This window comes from Agrilus planipennis, unplaced genomic scaffold (genome assembly GCF_000699045.2).
Source record: "Agrilus planipennis isolate EAB-ADULT unplaced genomic scaffold, Apla_2.0 scaffold55, whole genome shotgun sequence".
Taxonomy (NCBI): Eukaryota; Metazoa; Arthropoda; class Insecta; order Coleoptera; family Buprestidae; genus Agrilus; species Agrilus planipennis.
This window is the reverse complement of record NW_020438918.1, coordinates 929212-952984: the sequence shown is the minus strand read 5'-3', so window position 1 is coordinate 952984 and position 23773 is coordinate 929212. Positions and strand designations below refer to the sequence as shown.

The following is a 23773-nucleotide window of genomic DNA, read 5'->3' as shown; positions in this document are numbered from 1 at the left end:
TGAATTTAACGAACGCAGTACAGTCTGTTATACATCCAAGATACATCACGAATTTCTTTTTAATTCAAAATGGATATACGAAGAACAAAAACATTAATTTGTAAATGATAAATGAAAAAAGTAAAAAACTGTTATAATAGCATTGTTGACGATTTCTATTAGAGATTCATTTATAAACAACCTAACTACAAAAAATTGAATTAAAACTACAATTCCTATTAATATTTCGTATATTAAAATTTAATAAGTAATAAACTTTATTTTATCTGTGGTATTTGGTTATTGTATTAAAACCCGAAGAAAATATAATTAAAACAAATTATTAGCCAAACGTTTGTTTCATTGAATGATAAAATTGCCATTTCACATTAATTCTTTTATGATAGCGCGATTTAGATTTATTCCTATGAGTAGATACTTTTAGTTATAAAAATAAAAATTAATTCACCTTTCGTTATTAACGCACAAATACCACGTTTTGTCTTTCTGTTCTTGTCTAAAACAATAAAAAAGAAAATGAGATTTTTTACCTGCAAATCGAGACACATATTTAGGATTATTAACAAAGACTCACTTGTTCGTCGAAACCAAGTGATGAGGCTGAAGATTCGAGTACGGTTTTATTTGGGTTTGATTGGCCGCATCTGCTTTTGGCGCGGGTGACGTCCGAATTCCTGGAGCTTTCGCCCTCACTTTATTTCCTGGTTTTGCCCCCATTCCAACCTTGAAGGAAAAATAAATAATCATCATTTTGAAAATATTCATCCGTTCTAACTACTGATTATTTTCTTCTGCTTTTTGAGTGATACGTAATAGCAAAAAGAAAACAAAAGTGATACAAACCTGGGTTTGGGCTGCGATGGTTTGGGTTGATACCGAACTTGCGGGCCGTATGTTAGCAGCATTTGATGGTAGAATATTTAATGGTCTACTAGTTGGTTGTTTTGGTTGAATATTCTCGTTTGCTGGCCTGGGTTTGCCCATTTGTTGCATTGTGTTCTGGGTTAAAGCAGCTATAAAATAAATTTACTATTTAACAACAATATTCTTATGAAAACGATTGGGTTTACTAAAGTAATGTAAAAGTAAATTGTTATTATTATTATAAATAATTTAGTAACTGAAAATAAAAAGAAATTTAATAAAAAATCATTGTCGCAAAACAATGATGAATCTCGTTTTAAGGAATTGTATATTGACATTCAGTTGAATAAAAAGAAATTATCGCAATTAAAAATATAAAACCAAAATATGTTTTCATAAGCTATTCCATATTTTTNTATATATATCTAAAATTAGCATTAATCTTAATCTTTTTAACAGAAAAACTCTGTAGGAAGGGGAACGATGTGATAACTTTTCACTTCACATTACCACACAGAGATCTTCCTAATAATTTTGGGAAACAAAAAAATTATAGTAAAGACTTTTTGCATATTACAAAATGCGAAAAGATTACTTGTTTCCCAATAAAAACTATAACAAACTAGTAGATGTAATGTAACAATTTATTACAATTTATAGTAACTGCCTTTTTCCTTTTCATTTTTTAAACAGCAGTAAAAAAGCGGATGATAATTTTATTTCTTCAATTTAAATCTATAAATTAAAAATTGATGGCGTAGATTGTAGAGATCTATAAATACAGCCTCCGAGACCTGGGTCCAAAATTTTCATTCTATGTCTACCTTTCCCCTTTGATAAATGACTTCTACTGGAATGGCATTTCACTAGTATATTTTAATAAGGTTTAATCTAAGAAAACTTAAACTTAATTGACAATAATTTGAAACTTTCTCAGCGAAAGTCTAAAAGGTTCTTGAAAGTGGGGTAAATTAGACGCTCAAATACAATGAGTATATACGTGCTTTATTATATGTTGCTTAAGCACGTTTCAATGAAGTAAGTTACATAAACATTTACGGAGAATAATTTGAGTTAAAGAAACATTGAACTTACGGTTTTGTTGCGCTTGTATCGCAGTGGCTTGCGGGCTCTGTTGAATAAACATTCCGGGCCCCGGAGTTCCATCCGGCTGTGTGCCTCTTATAAAAATCGGATTAGACGTCAACAGGGCTTGACTTTGAAGTCCATTAGTGGTCCACACTTGAGGTGTAAACTGCCACGGAGTAGCAAACTGCATAGGTTGACCACCCGGCTACATAAAAACACATTTTTTCATTAACATCATATTTCTTTAGTTATGGTAAAATAAATAATTACGCATATGAAAAGAACTACCCTCGTTTCTAAGACGATACAAATTGTGTATTATTTAACCCAAGATGAAATAAAACACCTGATATGTGCGAATTGAACATTAATTTTAAGTGTAACGGTCTAAAGAAAAAGATTTATAAATTCATAAAACGGACCTTTAGGTTATAGGGATGATAAAAGAATAATCATTTGTACAAAACAACCCTCTTTTAGCAGAAATAAAATTTCATAACCTTAAATAGAAAGCCGACAACGTTCTCTTTAAATTGAAAATAATCGTTTCATCATTAATATCTCCAGTAAATAAATACAGCATAATTTTACAAGTTTTCAACAATTTTTTAAAGAACTTACTTGTTTTGAAACCTATTCGAACATTTATTCCGAATAAAACAATGTAATCTTAACGAATAAAATAATAACTACGACTTTACGGAGTTATAACCTAAAATTTAATGCAACGAAGTACACCCTCCTATAGCATCATGGGTGACTAACTTGAGAATGCAAGTGTAATTATTATAAACAGGCCGATGCACCTGATTGGCTGTTATGCCGGCGACCATTTTGTTTATTGACTAAAACTAGGTCAAGTTCGCTGCATACGTCCTTGACGGGTCAGGAAGTAAACAAATGTAGGTGCCACTTATATAAAAATTATAGTACAGAATACTTAAAAAGGATTAACTCCGTTATTTCTGAACCGATTTAGATGCGGTTTTTGACAAAATTTAGGAAATTTAACACTGCTTAACATACATAAAGAAATGAGCCTAATTTACAAACTAAAAGACTATTTTACATTTTATTTTAATTTAAAGGACCGTTACGTATGAGTAATTTCAGAATGCTCCCATGTAATATCTACATATATTGATAAGGCATTTTAAACATAAAAAAATGTCGTTTTCAATAACGTGTAGCAGTAAGAGAAAAAATAATTCATTCATACCTGAATAGGGCTGATAATTTGTGCTGTTGGTTGGGATCCGATCATTGCTTGAGAAACCTGAACGCATTGTCCTTGCTGTTGGGGTGCCCCTGCGACAGCGTTACTCGTATTACCGACTTTTTGCATCACTTTCTGCCCCGTCATCACCTGAACAATGAAACCAAACACGTCATTCAATTACGCGATATGAACAATTTTTATGACTCGTAAACATTTATGAGGTTAATCGAACAACTAAATTATAGAAATAAACGAAACAATAATCAGGTCGGTGAGATAAGATAAAAAAAAGTTTACAACGAACTGACGATCGGAATTAGTACCATAATGTCTCGTAATCGCCCTGCAATCGGTAATTGTTTATGAGAAGACTACAAGGATACAACAGACCTATATTAATGAATGAAAAATGTCCAAACGATTTTGTAGGAGGTACTTGATCTATTTACCTTATGCATTTCTTGGGGTTTTTGTTGGGCTATTGTGTTGCCAGCTGCTGAATGTGATGGTAATATGTTTGGTTGAGTGCTTATAACTCCCAGTTGGCTAAAGACTAGTGTTTGTTGGTTCTGAGTAGTTGGGATCGTTGGAATGGTCGTATATCCCGGAAATGTCGCTGCAAAATAATATATTTTTTTTCATTTAAATCATCATAAGGTCGTCAGTCTTAAGACTGGTTGGACACGCACCACCTCCACTTGAGCTATCCTGAGCTAATCTTCGAATTTCCTTAAAACTAGAACATCTCACATCCTTACCTATTTGAGAACAGTAATCTAATCTAGGTGTACCTCTACTCCTCTTAACTCCTGTTTCTGCCTCTAATATGTGTCTGACTAGACCTTCATGCCTGAGAAGGTGTCCTATCAACCTATCTCGCCTATTTCTTATTTACTTGCATAGAGTCCTCTATTCTCCTATTCCATCTAACACTTCTTCGTTTCTAACCTTCTCTACCCACGTTATCCTCATCATCCGCCTGTAACACCACATTTCGAACGCTTTTAACCTTTCCTTTTCCGCAGCGCCCATCGTCCATGTTTCGCACCCGTACAGCGCCGCGCTCCAAATATACACCTTTCGAATTTTTAAATTAATCGTTCGCAAGCATAGAAGTGACTTCTTCTTATTGAAGGCGACTCGACCCTGCGCTATCCTCTGTCTATATCCCTACTACTCCTTCCGTCCTAATTTATCTGACTTCCTAGATACCTAAAATCAGCCACTTTTCTAATTTTTCGTCTCCTATCTTTACATTCGCTCTTTCCCTACTTTTTCTTCCCTTGCATACCGGTATTTTTATTTTCATATAGTACGGTTTTGTCAATACCGCTTCAATTTTATTTAAATTTCTCCTTGCTAATTTAAATAACTTTCGTAAAATTAGATATTAGACCAAATGAATTATCTGGATCTCTAGTCAAGTGCATCGCGATATCCTTCAGCTTCAAAAATCCCCACCGCATTCCCCTACACCCAATTCAGACAGGTCAGAAAGCGGCATTTGACGCAGCTAATGGAAAAATTATTTATTTTGTTTTAGTGAATGATCGTAAGATTGAATTAACATAACTCAACAACAAAGTGAATAATCATTTGCATCACGAGCCGCCACTGTATGCGTCTTATATATGAAAACTAAAAGGTCAGACTTACGTTCCCGTTAATCTATTTCTAATTATAAAGAAATTAATATAAAATAAACTCACCTCCCTGACTGGCTTGTAAAACTTGTTTTCCTTGAGCCGTAGTCAGCATATGAGGACCAATTTGGTTCCCTTGAAAAGGTTTTGTTATGACCTATGCAGGAAAATCGTTTTTAAGCTCCATGAAACTTAATAATAAGGAGAAAAAATACCTGTATTTGCTGAGGGTTAATACCAGGATGCAAGGCTATATTACCAGGCATAAGAAGTTGTCCTTGGGTGTTGTAAAGTTGTTGTAAATACGTAGGATTTTGTAATGGTTGTTGAATGACTTGTACCTTAAAAGATACGATGCATTTATGAAAGGATGTTTTCCGATTTTGATTGCAAATTTGAATGAAAATAGTAAAAATCGTTTTCACGAAATTAGTTCAAACGAATCATAAGGTAAAACTATCTACTTAGATACCATAAAAGAACGGCAAGTAATAAATTTTATCATTTCACTTACGTGAACATTGCAAATATAAGACACTTTTATTTTGCGATTAAAGATTGTTAATTAAATGATAACAAATAACAAAAATAACTCTCTGAGTTCAAGGATTTAACTTGCCCGATATACATGAATGATGTTTTCATCATATATGTAGAATTACTTCACTTTTTTCCTTATTCATTATTATCTGTCTTAGTGAAAAAAGAAATCTCAAGTATTTTCAATATGGTGTCCTTAAAATGAGTGACGAAAATTATCTGAAATATGTATAAACATACCGCACGTCCGTGACTCCAATCAGCACTAATTTGTTGGGGATGAGGAGTTTGGCCTTGCTGCAGGGGAGACATTGTAGTTATGGTGGTGTTTGCAGATTGGGCAGGTGTAAGAACTTGCCCTCCTTGAGCCTGGAGGACTTGACCCCCTTGCACTTGCTGATGCGAAACAGTATGCTGGGGAGGACCCATCGTCGAAGGCTGCTGAACACACTGCTGTGCTAAAATGAAAAATGATAAAATTTATTAAAAATACACGAGACAATAGGCAAAAAAACGCTAATGTTTACCAGAAGATGCGACAGCAACTTGTTGCAAATGTTGTGGGCTTTGAGCAGAAACCATTTGCTGATCTTGCTGCTGAAGAGTTACTTGTTGGATGGCTTGTTGCTGCTGTTGTTGCTGTTGCTGCTGCTGTTGTTGTTGCTGCTGTTGCTGTTGTTGTTGTTGTTGTACGGCCTGTTGTTGGGCTTGAGCTTGAGCCTGAGCCTGGGCCTGAGCCTGAGCCTGGGCTTGAGCCTGGGCGTTTGCATCAACCATCTGTAAGGAATATTGATCCCTTGACCAAAGAGACTACCACGCGTTATAAGAAAAATGGTAAAGTGTTTGACTAAACTAAAGTGAATATAAATCGTATTCGTATATTGTCAGTAACATTTTAGAAGTCATGATTAATTATTCTTTGCACAAACAATAGAGAAAACGGTAGAAAAAAGAAAGAGTGCGTATATAGGATTTGTAGATTTAGAAAAAGCTTTTGAGAATGTTAAATGGAACAAGATGATAAATATACTTAAAAATGTAGGGATGAGTTACAAAGATAGAAGAGTCATACATAGTTTGTATAAAGAGCAACAGGTAAATATAGAGCTAGGGATGCAACGTAGAGAAGTAAATATTAGGAAGTCAGACAGGGATGCACACTGTCACTGCTACTTTTTAATCTATACATCGAAGACGCGATTAACATCATTAAAGACAGTACAACTGTAGGGATAGATATACAGGCGTAAAAGATTAGTATGCTTAGATTTGCAGATGATATAGCAATATTAGCATCTAGCAAGAAGAAGTAAGAGATAGCTCTAAATAAAATGGAAGCGGTATTGATAAAAGAGTATAAATAAATAAAAATAGAACAAAAATAGTTGTATGCAAGGGAAGAAAAAGTAGGTAAAGAGCGAATATAAAGATAGCAGACGAAAAATTAGAAGATGTGGCAGATTTTAGGTATCTAGGAAGTCAGATAAGTCAGGACGGAAGGAGTAGTAGGAATATAAAGCAGAGGATAGAGCAGGGTCGAGTCGCCTTTAATAAAGAGAAGTGGGCGATGTACGGGTGCGAAATATGGACAGTGGGCGCGGCTGAAAAAAAAGGTTAGAAGCGTTCGAAATGTGATGTTACCGGCAATTGATGAGGATACCGTGGATGGAGAAGGTTAGAAATGAAGAAGTATTAATAAGAATAGGAGAACACAGGAACTACGGAAGTTAATAAGAAATAGGCGAGATAGGTTGGTAGGACACTTTCTCAGGCATGAACGTCTAGTCAGAGATATATCAGAGGCAGAAAGGGAAGTTAGGAGGGGTAGAGGTAGACCTAGATTAGATTACTCTTCGCAAATAGTTAAGGATGTGGCTGTTCTAGTTTTAGGGAAATGCGAAGATTATCTCAGGATGGGAAAGAGTGGAGGTACGTTTCCAACCAGTCTTAAGACTGACGACCTTATGATGATGATGAAAGAAAATTGTCCGTTAAAAATGCAAAGAACTTTCAAATGGATGAAATAAAGATTGGTAATAAAGTTGTATGTAACTATCTGTGAGTCCCTTTTTTCATTCGCTGTTTTGGCTACATTCTAATAGAATAAAGACTGTGCCTCTTTCTAACGAAAATAAAAAAAATTCACGTCTTAACACTAACAACAGGTCTTCTTTTATTTCATTGCATACCTGCTGCTGTTGAGTTTTTATCTCGCTCATATTGTTGCCGTTACTCGTCGTATGATATTCTTGTTTGATTAAATTATTGTCGTGACCTCTGTCGAGATTTAGAAGTGTGTTGGCGATATCATATTTGCAATCGTCGGCGGTAATGTCGTGTATGCCAGCCTTTTGGGCCAATGTTTCTAGACACTGCAACGACCTGCTGCCTTGTTGTTGTTGTTGGTTCGAGTTATCGGGGGTGTCCCTTTGCGTTGACTCTGGTTCTTGATGGTTCTGATGGTCTTCTTCGTTATTATTGTTCAGTCGATTTTGTTTGGAATCGCTTGTCGAATTAGCGTTTGAATTTATTTCTTTCAGAGGTTGTTTCTGATGGTGGTGGTGCTGTTGTTGCTGCTGACTGTCCACTTGTTGGAGACTGTCGTAATGTTGAGATCTGTAAAAAGGAATAGGAATCTTTCTTTCTTGCCCTATGTTGCGATACAATAATAAAAAGATGCTCATTGAAATAATTTATTGTGATTTTCAGAAAGAATTATCTAGGAGTAATTTATTGAGGATAGATGATGGCCCCCACCGCCTTTGGGGTTGGGGGTTGGGGGGGGGGTCGAAAGAGGAGGTCTCCCCCACCACTGTACCATAAAAAGTTCGTGGCGGTCTCACCCCCATAAAAAGTTATGGGGGTTCAAAGTTAATAAATATGCCAATTTTTATACATTTCTAGGCATGTAAATATTTATATAGTCATTCTTAAACAATATTCAAAGGTAAAACTAATGAAAAATACATAAAAATATTGAGAAAGTTATATAAAACATTATTTAAATATCTTTATCAACAGGGTAGGTTAGGTTAGGTTAGATTATCGGGTTTTGTTTAAGTGACCACCCTCTTTCGATCCCCCACCTCCACCAGCTTGAAAATAATTTTTTTATTGAATTTTATTTGAATTACAGTATGAAAATTGTCAAAATAATCAACTTTCAAACTTTTTATGGGGGTGAGACCGACGCAAATTTTTTATTTGGTTTTACTCAAGTGACCAGCCTCTTTCGATCCTCCCTATCCTCACCCCTTTCGTGGGTGGGGGGCATCATCTAACCCCCATAACTTTTTATGGGGGTGAGACCGCCACGAACTTATTATGGTACCTACAGTGGTGGGGGAGACCCCCCTTTCGATCCCTTCGGGGATGGGGGCCATCATCTAGACATTTACCTTATTGAAGATTGAATTACGTACAATCCATCGAATACCTACTTGAATTTTTTCTATTTTTTTTTGTGTTAGGTCACTAAAAACTTTTCTAGTTAAAGACAGAAACAAGCTTGTATGTTAACAAGCACTTTTTATAAATTCGCAAAATACCCTTTTTGTTATTATCATTTTACGTTTGAAAAACATTTTGATACCTAAACAAACAACAATGTTATCCTGAAAAAATATATTTAGCAAAAGTCGTATCACATTATATTCAAATTTGCTTGGAGTGAATTCGGGTTCACAACATAAATAGAAAAGCAGAGTAGTCGGCCCCAGGCGTGTAACTTGATTTTCCTTTTGACGCGAAGGGATTTCTTTGATTAAATTTTTCGGGATGTAATCTGGATGACCGAAGGGGCAAAGAATATCTTCTCTTTTGACTTTGTTATTCGGTTTCATTTAGGACAAACAATTGTCAGTGTGTTTCTCTTTTTAGTCAAAAACAGAGACAAGACAACCAGACATTAAATGGATTAATTTTCAATGTATAAAGCAAATTACAAAAGCTACACAAAATGTTATGAGTTACAGTTATTTGTCATTATGATAATATACTTAATTATACCATTATAACTGGGGGATAAAATTATAATTCACATGCTGCTACACACTGTGTAAAAAATAAGAAAAGCGGCTGATACCTACGCAAACCGGATACGTTACAATTAAAATGCGGGTGTAAGGTTAACTTGAAGTGCTTCCTTCCTTTAAAAGTAATGTATTGTAAGAGACAATGAGTTGCACAGCTTCCTTTTGTTGTAAAAGAGTAACAAAAAGTATGATGGCGAAAATATTCCACAGAATACCATACATATTGTATATCTTGTACTTAAAAATATACACAGGGCTCCAAATTGCAATCTAGTTTCATAAATAGATATAAAAAAACAAAAGCGTCAGTTCTGTTTCATAAAATACGTCCAGTTTATCGCCTACAGCGCGGTGTTTCAGCTTTGCCAATGTCACATCCTTACTTTTGAAACGAATCCGGTTTTGACGCCAAATCTAAGTCCGACCTTACTTCATATATGTATTATGTTCCCTAAATCTCTTTCAAACGAGGAGTGGCGAGAGAGAAGATTCATGGTCCCAGCAACAGAGATCATTATAAATACCTTTGGCAAATACTGACTAAACTTAACTCTTTTCACTAATACATCTAAAAATCGCCATTTTTTGTGGCTTTAGTTGGTTGTTGGGGAGTATTGCAAAAATTTCCAATATGTCGTGTGGGAACGTAGAACCTAAGAGATATATAAAAACCGAAATAGTACTCGCGTGTACTCATTTATTTCGGTTTTTCTGTGTTAACTTAGTGTCTTGTTTTAAAATGCCTAAATATTTTATCGCTGTAATTGTTGTGAAGCTCAGAAAACATTAACTGATATTAATAGGAATCTGCTAAATATGGAAATATTAGAACGTTTAATATCAAAAAATTCCCGTTTGTTGTTATATTGCTGAGTTTACGACAAATGTTAATAGAAGGTAAAATCATCGAAAAATTCTATGGAATCGATAAATCAAGAGAAAGTTTTAGAAGATTTAGGACAGAGCAGTCATTTATTTTCACTTTTGATGACAACGATTATAACAAGTGTCCAGATATAATACTCTCCAACACAGTGAAAACCACACCAAAATCCACCCGGTCATCTTGAGTTTTACAAGAAGAGACAGACAGGCCTTTGCCTTGCTGTAACTTATTCATTTTAATACATACGTCACTTAATTTTTTACAGAAAATCTGCTATTTCTTAAATAAAATTTTATTTCGATACATTAGCTAATATGTAGAATAATTTAGGAAGTAATAAAAATAAAAATGCACCCGACAAAAATTAAATCTTTCCAGAGATAGCAGTTGAAGAAGTCATCACTGTTTTAACTAAAGCCGCTGATGTGTAGAAAATGGCTCTGGTCGTCTTTGTATAGCTTTTGGATTTTATGTTACATTCTACAACCAGTCCGTCATAAATTTAGAATTTTACTGCACCCAAAGCTTTGTCGGCAACAACTCGGTTTCCTCATTTCGAGGCAAAAATTGGAAAAATAAACGACCCAGTGTACATTTTCAAATGGATTTATTGCACGCGATCTAATGTTTGCATTAACGATTATTACCTCCAGCCAGTTATCGTTCCCTTGTTACTTACTTTATTTCTGTGGTAATAAAGTAAAAAATTCAACAAACAAACTTAGGCAATTCTAAATGAAGTAATTCACCCTTTTGGTATTCTGAAAGTCAACAGCTTTCAAATAGAAAACGAAAAATTTACTAAGACTAAAGAACACAATTTTATTAAAACAATTCTTTAATATTATGATGTTTTGTACCGTCCATGTATAAGCATGTTTTACATCATACAATTTATGAATATTCAAAATTAAACTTACTTAAGAGATACTTTAATTTTCTTATTTCTGAATTTAAAAATAACAAAACAAAATACTTATTACGTAAAACATCCATCACATCTGTTTTTGAGTGCGTAATTAATAAAAGAAATCATTTTTAAAGTACCTTCATCAATTTTCTAAAATGTAAGATACTATAAAATTAAGATATATAACACCAATAATAAGAATTATGAACAGTGTCCCAATAACGAAACCAAATAAGAAAATATTGAGAACCTCAACCAATAAGTACAGAACATGTACAAATTAATATACTTTCGTTTCTTTGAAATTCTTAAGAATATATCGTTCCCTTAAACATCTGTTCTGTTCAGTTTTATTACAATAATAAGGAACATGAAATTTGCATTTCAAAAGAAGATACTCCTCATCCCACTTCTGCAAAGATATCTGAGACTAAACATATTAAAAAAATAAGCGACAAACAAAAAAAACAGCTATTTTTAATAAATCGATCAAAAGGGAAATTTAATTTTTACACAAATATTTTAAAGTAGTCTCGCATTTAATATTAATCATTTTATACATAATATTGACTCTTGTACTATTGCAAATTGTCTGCAATTTGATAGTTCTTCTATTTGATAACCAAATATTTCGGAGGAAAATTGCAGACTGGAAAATATTGTTAAAAATTATTGATTTTTTTCTGCAAATTGAACATTTTTTCAATTTTCTTTATACATTCATGCCAGTCATGTTACTCAATATGTTGTATTATAAAGTTTAAATTAATGTTAACTTTTAAATGTGTATTAATGCATCAATTATTATCCATGTACATTATTCTGTAGCTTTTGCTGTAAATATGTCCCCTATCGTTAGTAGACTGTTAAAAATATTGGTTTTTTTTCTAACGCTATCTAAGAGCCTAAAATATCTAATGAATTTCTTTCCAAACTTTACTTATGTTAGTTAATATCAGTTTTTTTGGTGTCACATATCCACAACGCACAGGTAAACCAAGGCAGATATACATGGTGTAGAAAAATTACTCAGGAACTTGCAAAAATCACTAAAAACAACGTTTTACATATTATTTTCAGTTTCATCAACGCACCAAGGGCAATGGGCAAGTTCGATAAATTGTAGACTAAACCGAAGAACCTCCTATAGAGCGGGTTAATATAATATCAACAAACACAGTGTATCACCACCTAGTAGAAATTTGCTGCTACTAAAGTATTTCAAGCATTACAGGAGCCTTTTACTAAGATTTTTCAACTTATATCACTGAATAGACAACGCAACTTCATATGTGAGACAGGTATATTAAGATCGTAGTCGAAATTATTTCACTAGATGGCGATCCACTGCCTATATGAGGATTTTATACCAACTCGCTTTTTGGGAGATTCTTCGGGGTCATCGCTAATTCCATATCGCAGTGATGGACTCACAGTCAGAATTGCGATTAACGTCTGAACGAATAGTGGTTTTTATAAGTTTTTCTGGACCAAAAACTTCAACGTTCTTTCTAGGGACAATATTCGTTCGATAGGGAGTTAGGGGTAGGTGAGCGGTTAGTTATAATTTTAACTTAAATTTATCTAAATTAAGGTTGTTCTGTTGAAACAAGTAATTAGTAAATTCCATAGTCCAAAATGGGGATGGTGATTCTTCTCGAAAAAGACTGATTTTTAAATCGATTCGAATCGTAATCTGATAATCAATTCACAAAAAGATCGATGTCTCAAAAATCGATTCTTTTTAGTACATTTACAATATAAATATACTTAAATCCATTTTATGGAAAATAAGAAAGGTGCCATAATAACTGATCTCGTATTATTAGAACTGGGGAACTCTAGTTCAGGGAGTTCAATAATTATAACTATTATAATTGTTTTTATAACTTTACCAAAGTATCAGGTATAAAAGAAAACCTTTATTTTCATAATTAATTTGTTACATTAAATAAACAATATCAACAAATACATTTTTTATGCTTTTTATTTATCAAAGAGAGGCAAAGGAAACTAGACACAAAGTCATCTCTCGAATTCAAGGCCGTAGCTAGAGATATTTTCTTTTCAGGAGGGGTTTTGTTCAAAAGTATGAAGTTCAAAGCTAACTTTTTTGAACAATAAAACTGAAATTTACTATGCCAGGAACTGCATTAATAAAAACAAAAAAGGTGAATAATGGATGATCAATACTAATTATTACAAATTATTGTAAAAAATGCGTCGGCTGCAGAGCTAAGCTTGTAATGATTATTTTTATCAATTATTTGTGTCTAAAAATTTTTTTATTCGTACAAAAATTTCGGAGGGGATTTAACCCAATAATCCCCTCCCCCGCGCTAGCTACGCCTTTTGCTCGATTTTTGAGTAATTAAGTAAAAAACTGTTTTTTCTTTACATGTGTTTGAGTACCATGGAGAATATAAGCTGTATAAGGGACACAAACGGGGGACATGGTATTAACTTTCGTTTGAGTTGGGGCTCCTATACTCACATATTCACCAAAGTTGAATACATTCAACTAACTGTAAATAATTTTATGATTTTCATCAAAACAGAAAAAAACTAACGTCTATATTCTAGGGTGAAGTATCGATTCGCTAAATCGATTCAGTGCTACATATCGATTTAAAAAATCTTTTTTTTTTGGCCTCAAAAATCTATCTCAGATTGCCATCCCTAATCCAAAACCGAAAATATGAAGCTCAATTTATAAAAACAACTGACGATTGTAAGAATTTTTAATATATTTGTTGTAAATAGTCATGTAGCTCGCTTTCCATTTCATCGTCTCTCTCTACTTCTTATCTATCTATTCTAATCTGTATTTTCGACCACTACTCTTCTTTCCTTCTCTTGCCGGTTACTAATACTTCTCTGCTGTCTTTCTCTATCTCACCACCTTTCCACCCTTAAGAAGCGTGCCAACAGCACTTTTTTTTCATCGCTTCATTCACCGTTCGACTTTCTATTCACCGTGTAGTTTCACCGATTCTACGCCGATTGAAGGCACTGTATATAAATTCATAGATATTACAAAATTTGCAGTGTTTTTCAATCAACAACAAAAACCTACAACCTTTTAATTAGGATTACACCGAATCGTATGAAACAATATTGTTTTTGTACAAACATTCTATTAAGTTCATTTATCCCAAAAAAAATTCTTTTCACCGCACGCCCCTTCATTTATTATGATGGATGAATATGCATAACCCATGCACATGGGCAGGTGCTATATGTTTACGTGCATAATGCATTGCCATTTCAGAATTCTCCATTCGCCATCGGCTTTAATGGTTCATACACCCATCGAAATAGAGCCGCCAGCTTTGGTTTGTACCCCAGGGCTTTAACCCTAGTTATTTTCCCGTCGATCGCATCCGGTGCCTGTGCGACCCTGGGGGTGGCTGTCTGAGGGGTTGGTACCGCGCATTCATGCTCGCATTTCTCCCTGCCCGCTACCGCCACAGCGTACAAATATCATCTGTCGTTTCGTACCCAAAGCTCACACTCACAAGCAACTACGATTTCATTTCAAGCCAAATTTGCCACCTTGAGCGAGATTTAAAACTCCGCCCCTAACATTAGCATATTTTTATTACGCAATTTTCTCTGATAAATTTGCGGCCCATTTTGAATTTCTCTCCGGCGATTTAACGAAACGTAATGACCGTGACTAATGAATAAAAATGTTATTTAATTAGCCTTTATAGTGCGTCATTTTCTTCGAACAATTTAATCCCGACTATTGTGAATAAAAAAGAAAGAATGAGAAGCCATGTTCTTAAAACAGCTCAGACTATAGTAAAGACTGCTAATTTAGACAGTTAAAGCTTTATTTATCACACAAAATTTGAAAGCTCATAATTGAAAACTTCGCATAGTTAAAACAAAAATCCCAATTTCCGCATCTATACATTCATTAAGAGTGCAGGACGACTGGGCACACAGCTAATCGTAGACTTTAACTGAAGATGGTCGAAACGCGATGGTTTTAGGTGGAACTTTGGGTTCTAATGTTTTGTATCCTTGATTTCGGGACATTCAAAAAGCGTGATGTAGATTGCAAAGTAACGGGATCGTTACACACAAAATTTGAAAGCTCACTTAAAAGTTCTGAATTTCCTTACCCCTCATTTAATAATCAAAGTCCAGAATGTTTCACTCCTTTCCTCGTACCCCTTTCGACCATGGTAATATTTAAGTGATACTTTGATTTTATTTTGAGTACAACACGATTGTAAATATTGTATCTAACATTGTAAAAACAAAAGCCCAAAATTCCGCATCTATTTAACCCATCCTTAGTTAAAGGATACGTCCATTAAGAGTGCAGCACGACTGGTCACACAGCTGATCGGAGACTCTAACTGAAGATAGCACTTTGAGGGTTGAAATCTGTTTTAGGTTTTTCAAAGGGTTTTAGGTGGAATTTTGTGTACTAAAGCTTTTCATCCTTGATTTGGAGACGTTGAGAAAGCTCATAATTGAAAACTTCGCATCTTCATTATACATTGATGATAAAATATTACAATTTTTGTTATGAATTTCTTTCCCCTTCTCTGAAAAAGCAGGGTGCAAAAGGGTTCGCTCCTTTCGACGACTACATGACAATATTATTTAAGTGATACTTTCGTTTTTATTTACAGCATACCACGATTATTCCTAAGCCCTATGTACCTAACCTAACCCAGGGCTTCTTAAACTTTTTTCATTCACGACCCCATTTATGATTGCGAGTTTCCTGGCGATCCCATATAAATATGAAAGAAAGATAAATAAATATTTTTTGATGGTTTATTTATTAGGTAACAATATACATTAAAATCTCTCGCGACCCCAGAATTGTTATTCGCGTTAAAGGATACGTTCATTAAGGGTGCAGGACGACTAGTCACAAAGTTCATCGTAGACTCTGACCTAGTGTGTCAAAATGCGTTTTAGGTTTTTCTAACGGTTTTATATGTAACTAGTGCTTTATCTGGTTCACTCTGAAAACTATTTATAGTGCCTATATGGTTTTTGGTGTTTTTGAGACATCAAGAATACCTCGCCAGCCACAGGCGTTATATTCCTGCAACATCTTATCCAAATATTATACAAAAAAAGAGTGTTTCTTTGTTAATTTTTTAAATTCACAAACTTTCCTTGATTATTTGTTCAGCACAAACAATTTTTATCGAGTACACAGCGAAAGTAAAAGCATTACTTTTAATACATCCAAGTATACAGGGGATTACTTACTAAAATGGCTTAGCAAATAAGTAATTTATGAAATGAGGTAGACAATATTCATTTTATTAACTTGTACGAAAGAATCATATTTAATCAGTAGTTTTATAAAGCCTTGAGCCGTGTACGTACGTTATTATAATGTATATTATTACTGTGCTACTGCATTCTCTCTGCCTCTGCCACTGCTTTTCGATTTAATGGGTACTTATCGTTAAATAAACATGGAATTATTAAAGCAATCAACGAACGCTTTCCTTAATATAATCTACATATAAGTGGTGGGTGATCAACGTTTACCTGAAAACCTAGTTCTACTGCGGCAAAAATAACAGTATACAAAAGGGAAAATACAAAAAATTGAAACTAGACATTATATAGGAATAATTTCATTTGGGGATACGCATTGTTCTGACGTAGTTATCCCACTAATCCCAGTCTGGCTTGACAACTCCCCTCCCCTTTCCGTTATGTGGCGGGAGAGTATTGTAAATATTTCACGATTATACTTGAATTCAGAAAAGATTTTCCAATAATAATCCACTTTTAAATGAACAATTATCAAACTATGCGCCCTAACAATCATGAAGGCCCATAATTTGATGTAGGAATTTGTAGTAGTAGGTATAAAATATTTATCGACCAGTAACCGGGGGAGAGGGGGGGGCTATCTCTCCTTCCTACTGCGCCCCAACCCAGATTTGTGTATCTATCGGATTATGCATGCTAAATCCGAGCAGCGACCTTTCCAGTTCTAAAACCGTAACGTAATACAAACTGAGTCTTTTCCTTCTCCAAGTAACTAAACCGTAACGTCTGATTAGACCACCACCCCCCCTCCCCCAAATTAGAACTTGGATATTAAGAACTAATCCTAAGTATGTGAACTGCTACTCGACTGCGTGAGTACCACAATAAAAGCAGTTAAATTATGCTAACTGCGAAAACAACTCTGGAATTCTCTAGAAACTAGGATGAGGAATATTGTAGATGCCAGGCCTATTCAGGTCTACAGCAGAGCAGGTATAAGATTGCCATCTGTAAAATCAGGAAACCAGGAAAAAAAGCTGAAAACCCGACAATTTAATTGCCAAGACTTTTTTACCTTGCAAATATAACAAAAGACTTGGATATTCGAGATATTAATAACGGAAGTGCCAATAAGCAATCCAGTATAGGACTATGTACTGTGTTAGTCCCACACTAATAACAATAAAATTATGGTAAGTGGGTATTACATAACAATTCGTCTACAGTCTTAACGGATAGGTATAATAATTAGTTAACAGACATCGTTAACAGGCAATCATATTCCGGAAGAAGAAAACGACTATGACGGTCTCGGCGCGCTTACGAAACAACATCCACGCAAAATAAATACGGTAGTTCTGTCTCGACATTAAAGGGGACGGTTTGGTAGGAAGGAGCTCTTTTTAAAGGGGAACGTACCAGTTCGAACTTCGAACTTCAATAGGTCTTTCGTAAATAAAACGTTTTGTGCTCGTGTTCTTCTAAACGTTAATGATGGTGGGTCATGTAGTGGTAGTCTATATCGTCCTATCGTCCGTCGCCGTTACTGTGGATCTCATTTCTAGTTAAAGAACAACTAGTTTTGTATTTATCGTTAGTAATGGATAAAAAGCTCTCACAGCAGGATGCGGGTCATGTTTTATTTATTTGACCAACAATTATTAAAAAAAAATAAAAAAAGATTAGAACGATAAATGACTAGGTAGTGTGTGTAGTAAATATCTAAAGGATAATTAAACGAATGCGGATTCCAAAAAGTACCTACATCGGTACACTCTAAAAATCTATGTCTAAAATTGTGTGAAAACACGTTTTTTGGATATTGTCCATACACTAAAAGAGTTACAAATTATTGATAACTTTTTTCCATTCATTCAATCAATCGAATATACGTAATGACTGACTAACTTACTCATATAATGCTGTCCCAAAAAAAATTAATAAAAAAATTGCCTAGGTCTCTTCTACACCTACAGTTCTACGTTCTACTCTATTACTATCGATGCAGGTGTCAATTTATGCACCAAAAAAGGAAAGAAAATGAGAGTATTCAAGTAAAAACAGTTTGGTTTTTATAATTATAATTATTTTATACTACAAATTGTACCTAATGCTGTCCCAAAAGTATAAATGTAAAAAAATAGTCGGGGTCTCTTCTGCACTAAAATGTTTCATCATCAAAAACAAAAAATTACGTTCAAAGAAGGTGTTAAATTATGCACTACAAAAATGTAAACAAATGATCAGGACCTAGGTTACCATTTTATATTTTAATGTGATTAATATATATAAAAAACCGTGATAAGTTGCCATCTACACCCAACAAAAATCGTTTTACTTTTGGTATATACGAGGGTGGATTGATAAGTTTCCGGCCTGACCAAGAAAAACAAGGTTTTTAAAAATTTTTTTTTTTATTTTCTCAACATAATCTCCTCCAAGGCTGATACATTTCTCATAGCGGTGTTCCAGTCTATTAATGCCATCTCTATAGACTGATTCGTCAAGCTCCTCAAAATAACCATTTACAGCTTCGATTACTTCTTCATTGTCCGCAAATCTCTTACCGCCAAGCCATTTTTTGAGATTAGGGAACAGAAAATAGTCACTCGGGGCTAGGTCTGGAGAGTAAGGAGGGTGCGGCATCAATTCAAACTTTAGATCGTTGATTTTAGCCGTCGCAACGATTGACGTGTGCGCTGGTGCGTTATCGTGATGAAACAAGATTTTTTTCTTCGCCAGATGAGGTCGTTTAATTTTCACCTCGTGGCTCAAACGTTGCAATAAGTCTGCGTAGTATTGACCAGTGATAGTATTACCCTTTGCAAGGTAATCAATGTATATAATACCTCTTGCATCCCAAAAAACAGTAGCCATAACCTTGTTCGCCGAAAAAATTGTTTTTGCCTTCTTTGGAGTTGGTTCCCCTGGTCCAATCCACTGTTTAGACTGTTCTTTGGTTTCAGGAGTGTAGTGGTGGACCCACGTTTCGTCAACGGTTACGAATCGACGCAAAAATTCGCTTGGATTACGCTTATACAATGACAAATTTGCGGTAGAAATGTTTTTTCGAATCAATTTTTGGTCGACTGTTAGCAAACGCGGCACCCATCTTGCACAGAGCTTTTCCATATGCAAATGTTGGTGCAAAATATGTTGCACACGTTCATATGACATCTTACAGGTCTCAGCTATCTCACGCACTTTCAATCTGCGGTCTCCCAGCACTATTTGATGAATTTTTTCGATCATATCTGGAGTTGTGACCTCAACGGGGCGTCCTGAGCGAGGCCCATCAGAGGTGCTCACACGACCCTTTTTAAACTCGGAAACCCACTGCTTAACGGTTGAATATGACGGGGAGGATGTCCCCAGTGTTGAGTCCATCTCTTTTTTAATTTCCTTCGGCGTTAACCCCTTCAAATAAAAGTATTTGATGACAGCACGATTTTCCTGCTTTTCCATTTTTACGAAAACCACAGAGGCGTCTTGTTCAGCGTGCTGTCAAACCTACACTAGCAAGGAGATCGGGCTGAAACTATAGCTACAAGCTATCCAAGGATGGTACTATAGAATGTCACCTCAAGGTAGGCCTAGTGGCGTCATCTCTTGGTTAGGCCGGAAACTTATCAATCCACCCTCGTATATATACGTCGTAGCTAATGTGGTATCTTAAAATCGCACTTTTTATAATGGCAAAGCATTTTCAGAAAATAAGTATTAGGAGAACAGGGGGCGCTATTAAAAGTCAACGAAAAGTAGACAAAATTAGTTAATATTAGAAACGTATTAAAAGCAAGAACAGGAGTACAGAGATCACTGTTCACAGATAGTTGTGGATATGCGGCGTTTTAGTTTTAGGAAAATGTGAACATCGCCCCAAAGGTAGATTCGTATCCAACCTGTTTTTGAAGTGAGGAGCCTGCAATTGTTCCCTATACGGGGAATTACTAATTTATGGCTAAATTTTTTGTTACAGAAAGATGCAGGTACATTTTCCGAAAAGGCAAGACAAATTAGAAGTGATTAAATAAAAAAAAATAGCCTTCCTGTAAGCTACGAAACATCCACATTAATGCCTACCTAATTCCAAGTACTGCTTATTGCTAAGTCAGTTCCTGCATTAATATTAATGATTCAAGTACATCCGTAAGCACACTTCTTTATACCTTCTGGTACCGTTACTGATTTGCATGCCCACTTGCACTTAGCGTTTATCCACACTGGACATATTCCTTTGCAAAGATAGTAAGCTTTATACCTACCACGTAAAAACTTTAATTAGTACGAATTAATTAAATGAAAGAATCATAAAATATGTAAATATTGTGGAAAAGCATTTTTTTGTTTATCAAGAAAGTCAACAATTTAGGCAGGTGCCTACTTGGTAGGTATTACCTATCAGGAAAACAGAACATATTACCTGCCTAACAATAACGGGTTTGTGTAAAGGGAATAAATACAGAATTTGAAACATAAAAATCTTTATTTGCTGCATGCATACAACTTATTGATCATGGTCCCGGTCTGCACCAACTACTGGTATCTACCATGTAGAAATAACATTGCTCACAATTCTTAACAAAAGCGATACGGTAGATTCAACTTTGTTGACTTTTTTTAGTGACTTTTTACCTGCTCTACCTTATACCCTGCGTACCTATTACATCTATGTATGTGAGTTACAATGATAATATTGCGAAACTTAGGCATATCGGAAGTACTGATCAACAGGTAAAAATTTAATTCAATGCAGTAAAACACCTGCCTAAATTTTATGGACCCATTTAATACGAATATAGAAGAAAAGAATGATATTAGTATCTTTTGCTCTTTTTTTATTCCTTGAAGGTATATTACCTCATTACATGACGATAAACCCACACAACCGTTTTGTGAAATACGTCATGAATGGTTTGAGAAATATTAAATCTTTTCTTAATTATCAGCATTTATATAAATAATGGGAAATAATATTCATAACTAAACCAAATTCGCTAAAAGATGGACACTAACGTAGATAATATTGCTACTAATTTGGTACATGATTTTTAATAGTAAAAATTAATCCTTTAAGCCGAGATGGATATTTTCTCGATGACGATTGCAGGTGCCTATGTAGTTGAGACTTGCATGGTGCATGTCCCACCAGTCCGCAATCTACAATACTGCGAGTTGCTTCACAAGTGCAATTTCACATTGAAAAAAGAACGTTGTAGTATAACGGTTTACTTTTTATCAATCGATTAGCATTAGTTCGGCATCAGTAAAAGCCTCAAATCGTTGAGTGTAGTATAGTAGTACGAAGTACCTTCCACCTGCCAGCAAATACGAAGTAAATTAGCAGAATTTCTCATCGGTGCTCGTTATTTCCCCTACTCAGCAGAACGCGCACTAACCACAACAGCTGCACGCTCTCTCCACGAAAAACGAACTCTTCATTCGTATCTCCTGTTACCACACGCGTGATCGTAATGTGCCGTTGCTCCGCGTGCGCAGTATTACGAGTATCCCTGCCAACTCGATCGAGAGTAAAACGCCAACGCTGTGACTAGCCTATTAATGCGATTGTTTTAGGAATGACGAATGGTGGACTTTTTAAGTAGGCCAGTCTCACTCTATCTATACCGGCCGTGGCGACCACCTTGATTGACGGATCGGCAAAAGGGACAAGGGCAACCGGTTCACGACGCCGATGCGGAGAAATCAAGTAGGCAGGTACATCCTATAAGCACTTAAAATGCCTGCGGTGGTCTGAAGCAGGGACAGGCAAAAAAGAACCGGACAGCACCACAAACCGGCTGCTGAGAGTCAACTTTCTTTTCCAATAAATAATCGCTCTCTAAGAGACGATAAAAATAGCTTTATCTAATCTACTATCGACATCATAGGATATAAACCTTTGAGAACGTTGATACATACATACATACATTACATAGTAACAAGCTTCATTAAATACAACAAAAAAAAACGAATTTATGAGTAGCAAAATATGTATACCTGTACCATATAGGTACCTCGTTCAAAAAGTCCATAAAGTATACCTACTACAAGACATGTATTCCTAATAATGTAAGTATTTATTTCAACCACTGACAATGATCATGCAACAATTACTGTAGCAATAAAACATAAAATTTTGGCAAAGGAACTTATTGCACATAAAGCCGCATCAGTACATTACAAACAGCCGCCATTTTGAATGTCCTGCACACTACGTACATAAATATAACATACCATGGAGGTAGATCCGTACCACTTCTGACTACCATATTTGATCACGGAATTTGGTCGCCGTCTACACTAAAGCCACGATATTTACAATCTCATCTTTTTAAACCGTAAATCTCAAACTGCTCACAGAGCAAAAACCAATAAAATCGAAAGTAAAATCAATTGAGTAAACATGCCAAAAAAGAACGATAAAAAAAACAACTTAAAATAACTGACCTTTTCGTAAAAAAACCAAAACCTCTTCTTTCCATCATGCGTTAAACAAAACAGAACATAAAGGTGTACGAACAGTGCGCGACGAAAACGACATTAAAAGAACAGGAACGCAAGAAGTAAACACAAAACTAAATTTTCCGAGAAAGCCTTATTTCCACACTAGCTCCAAAGCGCACACTTGCGTCCCACTCCAATCGCGATTGCGCACTAAACGGGTAAGAAACCGGTTGTCCTTCGGATCTCCAATGAGGGGCACGGTCTCCCTACCAGACGTCCCATTGGTCGTTGCAACCGTACACAGTTCGAAAATGAAGCTGGCCAAGGGAAAGAACAACATACTAAATACAAGCGTACGTGTACGCATTGTATTTCAACCGAAGAATACGTGTATGCACGCCTGATGCGACGCAGACGTCGCACCGGCGGCGGCACGAGACCGAGAAACCTTTCAAGTCCGACAGATTGACGGGCGACCATGCTATGCGAGCTTTTCGAAGAAAGGAATGGTAAAGAAGGATGATGAATCGGACGACTGTGTAGTTGTTCCGAACGCCAAGAACTGCCTGCCACTATTTGTAAGCATGGCGTTGTTTAACCTTGGATGATTTCATCGTTCCACTATGGCTATAACAGTCGTCAGGCTGAGCCACACTTAAAACAGACGCTGTTAATTTATTCTTGTTGCAAAACTCCGAACAATGGAGTGCCTACCTATCGCAAAACATAGCATGCAACGCTCATGGATGCATGCACATCTTCCCAATATCCCAGTATCAATGTATTTATCCACCTAGACTGGGGTACTCAAGTACCTAATGCATACCTCCTCACATTATCGGAATAACTTTTTTTTTTAATTCTAACCAGGCAAAT

The 23773-nt window shown here is 35.4% G+C and overlaps 1 protein-coding gene across 5 annotated transcripts in view; it reads right to left on the bottom strand.

Moving 5' to 3' along the window:
• Positions 1–23391, bottom strand: part of LOC108736902 (polyhomeotic-proximal chromatin protein) — a 28133-nt gene extending 4742 nt beyond the window's left edge. The window contains exons 1-12 of one of the 5 annotated variants that reach the window (XM_018469511.1): positions 22901–23391; positions 7545–7971; positions 5883–6165; positions 5596–5813; positions 5031–5156; positions 4882–4972; positions 3622–3788; positions 3173–3319; positions 1960–2158; positions 844–1013; positions 575–723; positions 449–496 (exon numbers count right to left, since the gene is read on the bottom strand). In XM_018469511.1, the coding sequence (XP_018325013.1) occupies positions 449–496; positions 575–723; positions 844–1013; positions 1960–2158; positions 3173–3319; positions 3622–3788; positions 4882–4972; positions 5031–5156; positions 5596–5813; positions 5883–6165; positions 7545–7971; positions 22901–22938 (2063 nt within the window). In that variant the 5' untranslated portion in view covers positions 22939–23391. The remainder of the gene's footprint in view (positions 1–448; positions 497–574; positions 724–843; positions 1014–1959; positions 2159–3172; positions 3320–3621; positions 3789–4881; positions 4973–5030; positions 5157–5595; positions 5814–5882; positions 6166–7544; positions 7972–22900) is intronic. The other 4 variants (XM_018469509.1, XM_018469510.1, XM_018469512.1 and 1 more) reach the window with 4 other exon arrangements.
• Between the last annotated feature and the right edge of the window lie 382 nt (positions 23392–23773).